The 13,426-nt window shown below is 48.6% G+C and overlaps 5 protein-coding genes across 5 annotated transcripts; 2 read left to right on the top strand and 3 right to left on the bottom strand.

The window, feature by feature from the left end:
- Positions 1 to 102: 102 nt before the first annotated feature.
- Positions 103 to 2,176, bottom strand: N7503_002265 (SprT family zinc-dependent metalloprotease; the record flags this gene model as incomplete). The annotated part of the gene is made up of 2 exons (XM_057061812.1): positions 103 to 1,183; positions 1,248 to 2,176. 2 exons carry the CDS (start codon positions 2,174 to 2,176, stop codon positions 103 to 105), a joined length of 2,010 nt encoding a protein of 669 aa, XP_056925774.1.
- Positions 2,177 to 2,778: 602 nt separating this feature from the next.
- On the bottom strand, positions 2,779 to 4,638 carry nar1 (iron-sulfur cluster assembly protein NAR1; the record flags this gene model as incomplete). Its single annotated transcript, XM_057061813.1, has 2 exons — positions 2,779 to 4,482; positions 4,534 to 4,638. The coding sequence occupies 2 exons, from the start codon at positions 4,636 to 4,638 to the stop codon at positions 2,779 to 2,781; spliced, it is 1,809 nt and encodes a 602-aa protein (XP_056925775.1).
- A 3,580-nt stretch (positions 4,639 to 8,218) lies between these two features.
- On the bottom strand, positions 8,219 to 9,336 carry N7503_002267 (putative formamidopyrimidine-DNA glycosylase; the record flags this gene model as incomplete). The annotated part of the gene is made up of 2 exons (XM_057061814.1): positions 8,219 to 8,693; positions 8,744 to 9,336. The coding sequence occupies 2 exons, from the start codon at positions 9,334 to 9,336 to the stop codon at positions 8,219 to 8,221; spliced, it is 1,068 nt and encodes a 355-aa protein (XP_056925776.1).
- A 404-nt stretch (positions 9,337 to 9,740) lies between these two features.
- Positions 9,741 to 10,390, top strand: N7503_002268 (MIX23 family protein; the record flags this gene model as incomplete). Its single annotated transcript, XM_057061815.1, has 2 exons — positions 9,741 to 9,813; positions 9,882 to 10,390. 2 exons carry the CDS (start codon positions 9,741 to 9,743, stop codon positions 10,388 to 10,390), a joined length of 582 nt encoding a protein of 193 aa, XP_056925777.1.
- A 393-nt stretch (positions 10,391 to 10,783) lies between these two features.
- N7503_002269 (peptide alpha-N-acetyltransferase complex A subunit NAT1) lies at positions 10,784 to 13,409 on the top strand (the record flags this gene model as incomplete). Its single annotated transcript, XM_057061816.1, has 3 exons — positions 10,784 to 10,865; positions 10,928 to 12,898; positions 12,955 to 13,409. The coding sequence occupies 3 exons, from the start codon at positions 10,784 to 10,786 to the stop codon at positions 13,407 to 13,409; spliced, it is 2,508 nt and encodes an 835-aa protein (XP_056925778.1).
- Between the last annotated feature and the right edge of the window lie 17 nt (positions 13,410 to 13,426).

Raw genomic sequence — 13,426 nt, forward strand, 5'->3', positions numbered from 1 at the left:
ATCAAAAATATTTGAAAGCGAAAAAAGTCTTGGTATCAACAATGTACAATAGAAATTCACTTGACTCCACGCTATGATGGTAGATACAAAACATATGCAACATTATAAAACAAATCTTCCGAAATCTCGTGTCACGTCATCCACAGTCTTCTTCTGGAAAGGTGTACCGGGGTTCTTCCTGGGTGACACATTCCGTGGCTTGGGCTTGATCTGCTCAATCTTGTTCTTACAAGCACCGCAGCGAACGCGAGTAGGGTCAATACTCTTTGAGTGACGACCGTAGGTCTGATCACAACCCACGCACGCCCACACATACTTATAATCGATCTTATACGAATGCTTCGTCGTGACATTAATCTGACCACCGTAGATAGGGTGATCCTTCAATGCCTCAGCACATTTCTTTCCCCATAGCTTGAAGCTAGCGCCATGCGGGTTGTCATGACAGTTGGAAACCATGTAGTTTGCCAAATGACAGTATTCATGCGCAAGGGTATTGAGCAGCCGGTACTCATCGTCGATGATTCGCTCAGCGAGCTCGATCGTGGCATGGTGGACGACTGAGCCCGGGATCTGGCGACCATCGGAATCCTTGGTCTTGATGCCACGCCAATGCGCTCGACCGGCCGTTTTTTGTAGTGTTTTAGACCAGACAATCTCAACACCGCCAGTCTTTTCAGCTAGCTGGCTGACTTTACCTCCTGCCACTGCATGGTCGAGCACATGGAAGAAGGTCTTCGCGAAGTCTGCTTTCTTGTTGTCGAATGAGAGTCGGCGGGCCTTGGCAGCTTTGCGGGCTTCCGTCTCGGCCTTTTTGAGAGCGGTTTTGCTGGGCGTCTTTGCTTCCTTCGCAGGCACTCTGGTCATTGAGTCGGACTCAGTGCTTGTGGTGTCTTGGCTGCTGCCTTCGTTGTCTGAGTCGTCAAAGTCCTGCAGCAATTCAATTACAGAGCGCCCAGGAGTTTTATCTTTGCGTGGTGAATGTTGGTCAACCCAGTCGTTGGTTAAGTCCTGGCTCCAGAAAGCATCCGTGCTTTCACGATGAGGTGTTGGAGGGATACGGAACTTTTCCTTCGTTGGAGATCCTAGGAAACGCTTCCTTGATGGACTGGATGGTGGTGTCTGAGGACCTTTGCTTGTCGCTTTTAACGTTGGTGGGGATGAGTCCAGCTCGATGACAGACCTGTGATATATACATTAGCAAACTTGCTGCATGCCATTTTGTAGATGCACGATGTCACACATACGGAGTAGAACCTACTTCCATCTGGGAAGTTGATTCATTGTCGCCATTGAGTTCCAGATCATCCAGCTTTGCAGAAAGATCAAGATCATCTTGAAACGTTTGTTTGGGGTTCACCGGTGGGCTTGAAGGAAGCTTCACAGAGTCAGGAAGCTTGACCTCTAGACAGATTGGATCAGAAGGGGAAGAGTTTCTATCCACATTCTGAAACAGATCAAAGCCTGGTCGCCGTCCTCTTATGAGCCTCTTTCGAGCGGATTTAGGAGGTGGTGAGGGTGTTGGGTTCTTTTGCACCTCTGTCTCAGAGTCGGATGTCTCATGATAGCTTAGCTCCTCATTGTCACTAACAATAAAGTCATCTAAGGAGGCAAAGCTATTGTCGCCAACATCTTCGCTTCCAACTTCAGGACTCAGATTGCTGAAAGTTCTGGTGGTTGTGTTGGTTTTGGGGGTTCGTGCTGGGGTTCGTGCTGCGTTTCGTCTAATCGGCGATCGCGGTGGAGCAGGGCTCCTTGTTGGTGAGTTTGTGTCCGTTCCATATTCTGTGAGATCATTCTCTTTCTCATAGTCGTCTGTTTCCAATTTAACAATGGGTCTTTGGCGTGGTCTCTGTTGCAAAGGAAGCAGGAGCGAGTTGGTTCTGGCGAGCTTGAGAGTCCGTGTTTTCTTTTGTTTCCTAGGGGTGATAGATGACGAGCTTTGATCACCCTCCAAGCCTGTATTTTCAAAAGACTGGTCCTCATCTGAGAAGATGTCGAAGAAGGTACCTGAATCCTTTTTCTGTTTTTGTGTTGAGCCCCCGGAGGAACTGGTTCCAAAGCCTAGATCACGAAAAATAGGGCTTGCGGGCGACTGAGAAGCCTTTGTTGTCAAGCATGCTTTCCGGGGAGAGTCATTGAGGGCCCGTGAATTGGCCGTGTTGAGTCGTGCCATCGTAGTAGTATTGGGAGAGTTCACTTGGTGGTTATATCGGTTGGGTTGGTCGGCTAGGAAAGAAGCTTGCTCGGTCGGAAATGACACAGAGAGGACCCTGCTTGTCGCATCACTTGTCACAGTGGATAGTGTCGCTTTCTATTTAGTCGTGATGGGGGGTTTTTCAACAGTTATGAATTGTTGACAGCCTCCACTTAGGTAGGCGTTGGCACAGCAACCGCATTTAACAGCATCATGCCCGTGGACGTTAGTGCATGCATGCACCACTCCATAACAGTAATTTCAGCTGCTGTTCATGAGCATTTAAAAACAGATTAATTTCCTGTGGTTTGCTTAAATTACCAACTTAATCTTTGTCATTGGTGGGATTGGCTTATTAACCAGCCTAGATATGTCCAAGTTTCGCGGATTTCTTTTAACTCTTATTTGTCGTATACGATCGTCTAGAGAATACAAGTGTAGAAAAGCTGAACAAGTCTCGTGAGACCTCCTTTAAAAATCATGAATCTATAAATGAACGGATCTGGTATATGCCCCATTGAAATGCAAAAAAATTTCCCAACGCCATGCAACAAACTAAGATTATACAAAACGTGAATGTACTACCATCCACCACCGATCTTTCCAGCAAGTTCAACCACCCGGGTGGTCTCATCAGCAGGGGCCTGTTCTTTGCCAACATCGCTTTCCACCTTGCGGTAAGTGGTATAAACAAGCTTAGAGAGTGGGATACCCATGAACTGGGACCAGCGCTGCAAGCTCTCGTGAACCTGTGTCTCTTTGTCCACAATGGAGAGAGGCTGGGATTTATCAACTGATTCAGTCTCCGAGTCCGATTCCATGGAAAAGTAGGCCTCGTCCACGCGGGCAAGCCAGGCTCGCTGTTCATGGGGTGATGGCTTCGACGCTTCAGATACAGCTGCATCAGCTGGCTGAGAAGAGCCTGTTGCTTCCCGGGCATCTTCCACCCGAATTTGCCCACCACCATTGGTACAGCCACCAGGGCAAGCCATGACCTCCACATAAGCATATTCAGAGCCTGAACTGGCTCCTGCTGCCGCATTGCGAGACATAGGCTGGCGACGACCAGCCATGGGCTTAGCCACAGGCTTGGCTCCGGGCATTCGGGATGCTCGTGCAGGCTTTAATTTTCGAACAAGATTTTGGATGTTGCGGAAACCGTAGTATCGGGCTGCTTTCATGATGGGTTGTCCGTCTTTGGACATGAGAACGTACTCGACAACATCTGAGTTACGTCCACGATTCGTGACAAGATCAGACCCTGGGTTCCGAGCTTGAAAGGTTGTGAGCACGTGGTGCAAATAGCCTCCAGAGGTGCCTGTCGCAAGAGATTGTTCCACAGGGGAGTTTTGGAACGAGATGAATGAGCCCAGGGTCTTTTCTGGGAATGGAAGAGAGAATGTCGAGGAGAGCGGTTGGAGGGGCAGATTTGGAAGCGAGAGTCCCCGTGAAGAAGCCAAGGAGAGAAGTTCACGAGAAGTGATAACACAATCCACATCACGAACAGGTTCATATGGCTCAGTTATGTTTTGCTCGAGGCCTTCTTGCCACGAAACATCCGTGAGTTCCTCCCGACTAGCCTCCAACTTCTTGTCAAAACAAGGCATGACGGCTAGATGCCAGATTTGAGATGGTGGCACTCCAAGAGATTTGCTCAGAACGGTTTTGAGGAAGGTTCCAGACATTGCCTGAGGAGATTTGAGTCGAGACAAATGCGGAAGAACGAAGGGATGTGTCTTTTCAGCATAGCAAATCCAACCGGGGCACGCAGATGACAGAATTGGTCGCTTGGGAGGGGCTTCTTGCCCCCCCTTTGTACCGCCCACAAGTGACTCGGACACTTCATCAGCCGTGAGGACCAATACTGCCTCCCGCATAGCGTTTGTATCCACAACCCATGTAAAGGCACTGCCTTGCTTCCCGCCACTTCGCAATCCCTGCGGGCCGCGCAGGAACTGATCGATCATGTACCCTGCTTCCTTTTCGGAGATGCCATATGTTGCAGCTAAGCTCGCCCGAACCTGCGGACTCACACTGGCAACAAAGATCTTTCCATTTCCCGGTCCCGCCGGGCCAACTGTCGTCCCATGGTGTGATTGGGTCAATGGAATTTCCGAGTAGGCGTCAAGGGTGTTGAGAACTTCGGTATGAGATTGTAGCGAAATCAAAACTGCCTCCGCCGAGGTCACACAGCCAGAGCAAGCCAGACAGTCTGTCAAAGAAATCTGCGCCGGAGGGAGGTTTTCTGGTTCGACTTTGTCTTCTGTTGTCACTTCGTAGGGGTTCTAGAACAGGTCAGTAAGCAGCCAGATTACAACGGCTGAAGGGACACAGACCTTTGGCTCCTTGGCACTTTTTGGAAGGGATTCAACAGGCTTGATACAAGCAACTCCCGGCGAAATGAAATCATTCAGATCGTCGGCCGACAGAATCGCGCTCATAGTGGCGGGGTACCGCTTTGGCAGGGACTCCACTCACACAAAAAGCCTATTGCTTTAGTATTGAAATGTCCCTTTGTCCGTCAGGAAAAGAAAAGGCCAGTACTTAAAATAGGCAAAGGCGGATATGGAATTGGAAAACAGTTTCAGAAGCAAAGAATAGTTCCGAATAAAGAGAGCCAACGAGCGATGCGGGCTTTGTCATCGGTGGCGATATCGGCCTAGATAAGGACTCACCGCCCGTGGTTGGATGACTGCCCCGCTGATTGGCTGCAATGGATAGACTACAGTTTTTTTTTATACAGTGCTTCCGGAAATTGGTGTCATCACCTATACACTCTTTTATTCTTTTATTAACCCTACTACCAAGGAACTTTAAGCTTTCTCTAGTATACTCTATAAGCAACTCCGGTTTTTATGTATTGATCTACAAAGTACTGGATAAATACATAAGCCGTTTCACTGTTAATCACCTGTCATGGCTAATGCCTTCGTACTGCCTATTTCCTCCCCCTCCCCCTCACCCCTCTCCTGTACATTTTCAATTTCTACCATAGTGTCCATTAGAAGAACTGATCCTCCACGCTGCTAGTATGATAGATCATGGCTCCCAACCTGAGGGTCGCAACTACCGGTAGGTCTCAATACCCAATCCCATGAAAAGAATTTAGTCATGTGCATTATCCAATACTCGAGAGGACCCAAATAAAAAACACAATTCATATGTTTACGGCAAGATGCCCATTCCGTTTTCGTATGACACTGTCTAGCAATCTCACAGGTGGTATACGCGCAAGGCATGGTCATAGGCTGTTCTTGGAGGCGGGCCGGGTGTAGGTATCTAGGTGCCGAGCTAGCTCACTCAATGGGATTGGGGTCATAGCGACGAGGATGACCACTCGCTACAGTAGGCTGGAACGGCTATGAACCTAATGATAGTCCCAACTGGGAATTCTCTTCGACACTACGTAGCACATTACTAATTCTTGGCAATCCCGTTCTGCGTTAGTGCTTACGTCTTACCACTTCCAGACCAGCGAGTAGGCTAGGCACTTGCTAATTACTGCGGTGAGCGAGCAAGTTAATCAAGGAGACTCTACTAATAGGACTACTCCCGGCTTTTGAAAGATTTACGTATTCTACAAGCTATATAGGCGTTGGCACGGATCGCAGGAGATGCTAGGACGTGACACTACATAAATAAAGCCATAACCCATAATTGTCAGCTTTCTATAACATCTTTCTAGTCTTCACACGTTTCTGAATAAATCGCAACTTACTCACATCATGTTCGAGACTCCAGTAAACTCGAACTCATATGACGGTAGCTGTCACTGTGGACAAGTTACCTTCACTGCGCAACTATCTTCGCCTATAGAAGAGCAGACTCTTAAAACGTGCACATGTACAGACTCCCTCTTAATAAAACAAGCAGGTGGATGGATGAGTGTTCATATTCTTTTTCATACAGGCTCAATCTGTAGCATCAATGGCTATGTCCTGGTTTATACCCAGAAAACGAACATTACTTTCCATAATAGCGACCATGCTATTAAGGTCGGGACCATGTCTTCCTAGCCGTCTTATCTGATCATCCATTTTTATGGCAACTAACAGCTGAGATTAGGAATACCGTTTCGGAAGTATGAAATATCCTCACGGCTTTTGTCCCAACTGTGGGACTAGTGTCTATGCTCGAGCCGAAGGAGGAGAACACGACGGTATTATGGCGATCAACGTAAGTGCTTTATATGCTGGCTTGCCTGTCTTCGGTTGGCTTATAAGAATGCAGGGACGAACCCTGAAGAATGTCGATGTTAGCACATTGAAGACTGAGCAATACGATGGGAAGAGAATTGATGCCATCTAGGGAGCTAGATGGGCTTGATTCTCTTCTCACTTGGCACTGGAGCCCGAGAAAATAAAGGCTATCTTTAGGGAGGAAGCTAATTTCGCTGTCGACTTTACTTCATTCTTTCAGTTGCATTTAGTTTTGAAATAAATTTTTGAGTCTCTCTCTTCCTCGTAAATCTGCATGAGGTCGAGACAGTTGTTAAGGGTCACATCGCGTGCTTTGTTGATGTTATCCCTGCATATCTCGTTGGTCATCCTCTTAAGGAAAGAAGTAGGTGGATGGATGAGTGAAAACTATGGCTAACAGGCTGATTATTATGCTATACAGAGACATAAGCGTTCGTGAGTAAGCAGAGAACTGTACGTTCAGCCACTGATTGCACTGCTACGATCGAGTCAGCCTCTAGATCTTAATTAGACAAGGGAGTTGAAGAAAAAAACGACTACATTTGCCAGATCGTCAAGACCCACGCCTCGAGTGTATTTCAATAAAATGTCCTAGCTTTATCTTATTACCCATACGGTCATAAAACATGGCATCATGTTCAAATTGAGGTAAAATGCTATATACTAAATGATATAGGATTACATTTGTTGCGAGCCTAGTCTATATATAGCCTAATACATCTTGGCATTAGGGTCCAAAAAAAAAAAATAGAAGAGTATAGCGAGTGACACAGGCTTCCGGAAGCACTATATAGCCTTCAATTATGTTGTTCAAATTCTTTGGGTTACAAAACCCAAACAGATAGGGCATGCCAAAGATTTGCTACCAAAAGTTGCCAAAGAGACGACAGAAACAGTTTTTTCTATCTTGCAATCCAACAAAGAGATATTGCCCAACATATCTTAGGTTATTAGATATGGTGACGCCCTGCCTCTGAATATATCTGCAGCGCTCAATATCAAGGCGAAGCCAACGACCCTTATCAAGGTCACATCACAAGATAGCTTTGACGCGGCACTTGTGCTTTTGAACGCGAAAGAATATATAGGCGCGGACTCAGGGGAGGATGCCTGTGGTCTGCATGTAGCTAGTCCACAGAAATTAGACGCTGGCCTGCAGAAACCAGGTGGTGACTGGAAGGACGGGTCCATGGGCCAGGTAGCACAATTGTTCTACCGAAGCACGATGAGCGAGACACTTCGACCCGAATACTTTCTTACTCCAGAGGAGGAAATTCCATGCATATAGTCTCCCAATGTAATTATCTTCCGAGAGCGCGAAGAGGTTGAATACTCGTGGATGTGAATGAATAAGCCCGAGGCACTTCAAAAGGTAGCCGTCATGAGTATGAATGTTGAGGACCAGCCCGAAGTTAAGAAAGGTTCTACAAAATATCATGGTTTGGTGAGTCGTAACAACATGGTGCGTAATATGCGCCTCTTTCTTCGTGTTGCTCGTAGCACACATCACAGTCTTCTTGTTGTTAATACCTTTGGATGTGATTATGGCCACCCCAGCTGAGGTTGCATATTGATGGCTGAAAGTGCTTCAAGAGGGAGAATTTTTCGGGATACTTTGAAAATATCATATCTGCTATTGCGGGCGAGGACAAACATTACTATCAGGAGTTTAGGAATAAGCTGCATGATGTTATTCTCTCGGGGGATGATCGTCTTTTAGTTGTCACTTGATTCTTGTTTTGGGTCTCGAAATTATGAAGGAGAATTACTATTTGAGACGCATCAATTAACACGCTTGGACCTGTATTTATCTGCAATTCTTTTACTTGCGTGTCCGGGTAGAGCGTCTTTTGATCCCGGTATCAACTTTCATCTCGATTTCTTCCTTGATCGTTGCTTTGCTGTTTGTAGACCGGCTCTTGGCAGGTTTTGCTTCAGCCTCCGAATCACTTTCTTGCTTGACACGCTTTCGTTTGGGGGTGTCGCTCGTATCCTCATCTTTCATCACAGTGCCGCTCTTCTTCTGCACCGCGGGGACGACAGCACTCGTCCTGCCCCCGACGGTCACAAATATGATCTTATCGCCATTCGGAAGAGCAGAGGGTTGGTTTTTCTTTCCTTTACCCCATCGATGTTTAAAGAGCCAATGCTCAGGGAATTTTTCAGAGTCCGCTAGAACATCGACGGCGGTTGTAAAGACGTAATGCATAGCTGTATGGAGCTCTTTGATTTGATCATCGGATAAAGTGTTGCTTATTTGTTCCGGATGAATCTTGGCGTGGTACAGAATTTCATCACTGGAAATCTCATTAGCACCAGTTTGGGGGAACCAAAGGGCAGAGCTTACGCCATCCAATTTCCAATTCCACTGAGATTCGCTTGGTCCAGTAGCAGAGCTTTTATTGGCATCCGCTTCTTCCTCAGCTTCTCCATCAGCCAAGCTTCGGTGACGATATCTTTATCTGCCACCGGATCTGGTCCATTCTCCTTCAGAGGCGTATGTTGGCGAATTTCGTCGGCAGGACAATCCACCAGACGAATTCGACTCAGCCTGCGAGCGTCCACAAATGCGGCCTCAGTTTTAGGCTCATCATTGGTCTCGAGCAAAAATTTCGCATATTTTGGCGGCCATTCTTTGTCTGCTGGTTTATCAGAACGATAGTAATATGTATCGGCATCCTTAATTTTCAGCCATCCCGCCATGCCAAAATGCATCACTGGATGTGGAGGTGACGACATGGCGATCCAGAAGTATTTCCCTTGTTGCCCAGCACCCACCACCTTCTTGCCTTGTATCGACTTTTGGAATTCCTCGGCGCTGGTGCCCACCTTGCCGTACACAATATCATCGTGTTGAGCTTGAACCTTGGAGAGGGTTTTTCCGACCAGGTGTTTGCGGATAAAATGCACTATGCGTGCTACCTCGGCGTGTTCGGGCATCTTGAGGGTGAAATTGCCACTAAAATGGTGGAATTCTCTGGTAAAATGTATGAGAACTCGAGGCAGGGATCATTCGAACGCGTCTGCCATAACACGAAACGCGGGATCACCTGACTGGAATTGAAAGTAGACGGGACCATTCCCGATTGAGAGAGCATACCACTAAATTACTCCAGCTACAGAATTACGTCAACTAGCCTCAAGTACGAAAAAGCTCGAACCATACACGATACTGCTAGATATTCGGTGCAATATCTAACTTGTTCCCGATATCATCACTGGACGCCTTTTCCTATATTTTTCGATCACTTGCTCCACTCCTCACCGTCTCCACTTAAGCCAAGCTGGAGTGGTTCTGGGCTAGCAAGACGAACGGACAGTCCGAGGACGCTGTTCGCAACAAGATGTCAGGAACCTCGGTTTCGGAGACCCCGGCACTGACACCTCAGTTCTGTTTTAATGAAAAGCTCCTTCAAGGTGTGTAGAAGCTTGCGCCCGGAGCTCTTGGATTTGCCTCCACTGACCTTGATATCGTATCTTACCAGATTTTCTTCGCTTATCCCGCTCAACAATCGACGATTCAATTACACAGAACTTAAATGCCTTGATCACGCCCGCTCAAGAAGGGTTCGACCCGTCGTCAACCGCCGTGCGGCAAACCGATTCTAGAGGCCAGAAAGTCATCCACCCCGAGGCTTGCCAGGGCTTCAAAGAGAACGTGCTCTTCTCGTCATGGCAGACTCGCTCTGATGTCTTGAATTATTGCGCTGGGGTAGCTACCAGTCCCGATCCCGATGATCCGGATTTGATTCTTCGAGAGAACGAGTCCGCCCGGGACCGAGAGCGAGTTGTTGATGAACGACTGGACCCATATTCGGGTCGCTTTTTCCCTAAGGAGCCTCGAACCGAGTCACTGGCTAATTTGGTTCGCAACCAGCGCATGGTGGAGGAAATCATACGAGCTCGGACATGGGGGTTGGTATCAGAAAGATGTGGCGCTGGCTCGTCATGGGAAGATGCTCTCAATAGTTGGCGACACAAGCACCAACGATGAGAACTTGTCATAACACATAGCTGCATGGGCTGGCTCTAAATTTGCCCCTACAGCTTTCATATCCTTGTACATTATACTGCATATAGGAGCGTATGGCCTGACGAATATGACCATGTGGGCATGAACTATCTCGAGTAATAACACTGATCGTAACATGGTAGTTAAAAGGTAGTTAAAAAAAAAAAGCCGTACTCTGGCAATTTGTCTAATGAATATCTATCATGTATTTCGTTGGCCGTTTTGTAGTGTTCTTAGGCATGTAAGTGCTCAGGCTTGTCCTACCGCATCTTATCGGGGCAGCCATTCTGCCAAGTTCGGACTCGGAGAAGTTGCTCCCCGCACACTTTGATTCCTCTCTCGCACAAGTCAATCCCCTCCCAGCCATCGCCCACCATGCCGCAACCATTGAACCCCAAGGACCAGTCCTTGTTTCGTCAAGTGGTTCGCAACTTTGAGCTGAAGCAATACAAGAAAGGTCTGCCCCATTTCCCCTCCTCAATGGCCAGAGCTCAGCTGATAGCATTTTCACCGCGACAGGCATCAAAACGGCAGACCAAGTTCTCCGGAAGAACCCTAAACATGGCGATACGCAGGCGATGAAGGCTCTGATTATGAGCAACATGGGGCAGTCAGAGGAGGCCTTTACGCTGGCCAAGGAGGCCCTGCGCAATGACATGAAGTCGCACATTACCTGGCACGTTTACGGCCTGCTATACCGACAGGAGAAGAACTACGAGGAGGCGATCAAGGCATACCGATTTGCTTTGAGACTTGAACCCGAATCAGCTCCCATCCAAAGGGATCTGGCCTTGCTTCAGATGCAGATGCGCGATTTCCAGGGTTATATCCAGACTCGCACAGCGATGCTGCAAGCGCGCCCCGGCGTGCGACAGAACTGGACAGCGCTGGCAATCGCTCACCACTTGTCCGGAGATTTGGAGGAGGCCGAGAAGGTGCTTACCACATATGAGGACACACTGAAGGGAACCCCACCTGTTTCGGATATGGAGAACTCAGAGGCAATTTTGTACAAGAACACCATTATCGCGGAGACAGGCAACCTTGAAAGAGCCCTCGAGCATCTTGAGAAATTTGGATACCGGTGTACAGATGTTCTTGCGGTCATGGAGATGAAGGCCGACTACCTCCTGCGACTTGGACCCGACCGCAAGGCCGAGGCTGAGGAGGCATACACTGCGCTTTTGGAACGGAACCCTGAGAACTCGATCTACTATAATGGCTTGATACAGGCAAAGGGTATTGCGGAGAGCGACCACAAGGCATTGAAGGCTCTATACGATGAATGGGTGGAGAAGAACCCGCGTGGTGATGCGGCTCGCCGTATCCCCCTCGATATCCTAGAAGGGGAAGACTTCAAGCAAGCCGCCGATATTTACCTGCAGCGGATGCTGAAGAAGGGAGTTCCATCCCTTTTCGCCAACATCAAATCCCTGTACACCCACTCCGCCAAGCGTGACATAGTGCAGGAACTGGTGGAGGGCTATGTCTCCAGCAGCCCGGCACAAGGGAATGGCTCTGATGATGCCAAAGAAAAAGAATTCCTGGAATCATCTTATTATTTCTTGGCCCAACACTACAACTACCACCTCAGCCGCAACATGTCCAAGGCTATGGAGAATGTCGACAAGGCCATCGAGCTCTCACCAAAGGCCGTGGAATACCAGATGACCAAGGCGCGAATCTGGAAGCACTATGGCAACCCGGTCAAAGCAGCACAGGAAATGGAGAAGGCCCGTCTGTTGGATGAGAAGGACCGCCACATTAACACCAAGGCTGCCAAATACCGGCTCCGCAACAACGAGAACGAGAAGGCTCTGGAAAACATGAGCAAGTTCACCCGCAACGAGACTGTTGGTGGCGCGATGGGTGACCTCCACGAGATGCAGTGCCTGTGGTATCTTACGGAGGATGGTGAAGCATACCTGCGACAGAAGAAGCTGGCCCTGGCACTCAAGCGCCTCCATGCCGTGTACAACATTTTTGATACCTGGCAGGAGGATCAGTTCGACTTCCACAGCTTCTCTCTGCGCAAGGGTATGATTCGTGCCTATGTCGACATGGTGCGCTGGGAAGATCGTCTGCGCGAGCATCCCTTCTACACACGGATGGCTACCTCTGCCATCAAGGCATACATCCTTCTCCATGACCAGCCTGAGCTCGCCCATGGACCGATGCCCACTGTTGTCAATGGCGCCGATGGATTGACTGACGAGGAGAAGAAGAAGGCTCTCAAGAAGGCCAAGAAAGAGCAGCAACGCCTGGAGAAGATCGAGTCCGATAAGCGCGAGGCAAGAAAGGCTGCTGCGGCCAATGCCAAGAGCATTGACGGAGAGGTGAAGAAGGAGGACCCCGATCCATTTGGCAACACCCTGGTGCAGACCAAGGATCCCCTCAATGAGGCCATGAAGTTCTTGACACCCCTTCTTTCCCTGAGCTCGCAGAACATTGAGTCCCAGACCCTCGGTTTCGAGGTTTACCTCCGCAGAAGTAAGTTTTGATCAGTTCGTATTGTATGATGTTCTTGCTAACACAGGACTCCATAGACAAGCACATCCTTGCCGTGAAGTGCCTCTCAGCTGCCCATGCTATCGACCCCTCCAACCCCACTCTCCACCTGCAGCTCTTGCAATTCCGCAAGGCTCTCGACAAGCCTGCTGAGCCTCTTGACCCTAAGGTTGCCGAGGTTGTCGAAGCTGAATTCGAGAAGCTGCTTCCCAAGTCCCAGAAGCTCGAGGATTTCAACGAGTCTTTCTTGTCTGCCAACAAGGGTAGTGCCACACATGTTCAGGCCGCTCTCTCTGGTCGTATTTTCCTAAACGCGGACTCCAAGGCCCAGTGTGAGCAGGACCTGTTGGCTACCCTCGACTCTTCTGACATCACCATTGATGAAGCCGTTCTTGCTCTCGACCTTCTGACCAAGTGGGGCGGCGATAAGGCCGCCTATGCGGAGAAGGCGAAGCAGAAGTGGCCTGAGTCTTCTGTTTTCCAGCTGAACTAGAATCCTTTCTCACCAGT

Source organism: Penicillium pulvis (assembly GCF_028828015.1).
Source record: "Penicillium pulvis strain IBT 33274 chromosome Unknown contig_12_segment0_segment0, whole genome shotgun sequence".
In the NCBI taxonomy this organism is placed as follows: domain Eukaryota; kingdom Fungi; phylum Ascomycota; class Eurotiomycetes; order Eurotiales; family Aspergillaceae; genus Penicillium; species Penicillium pulvis.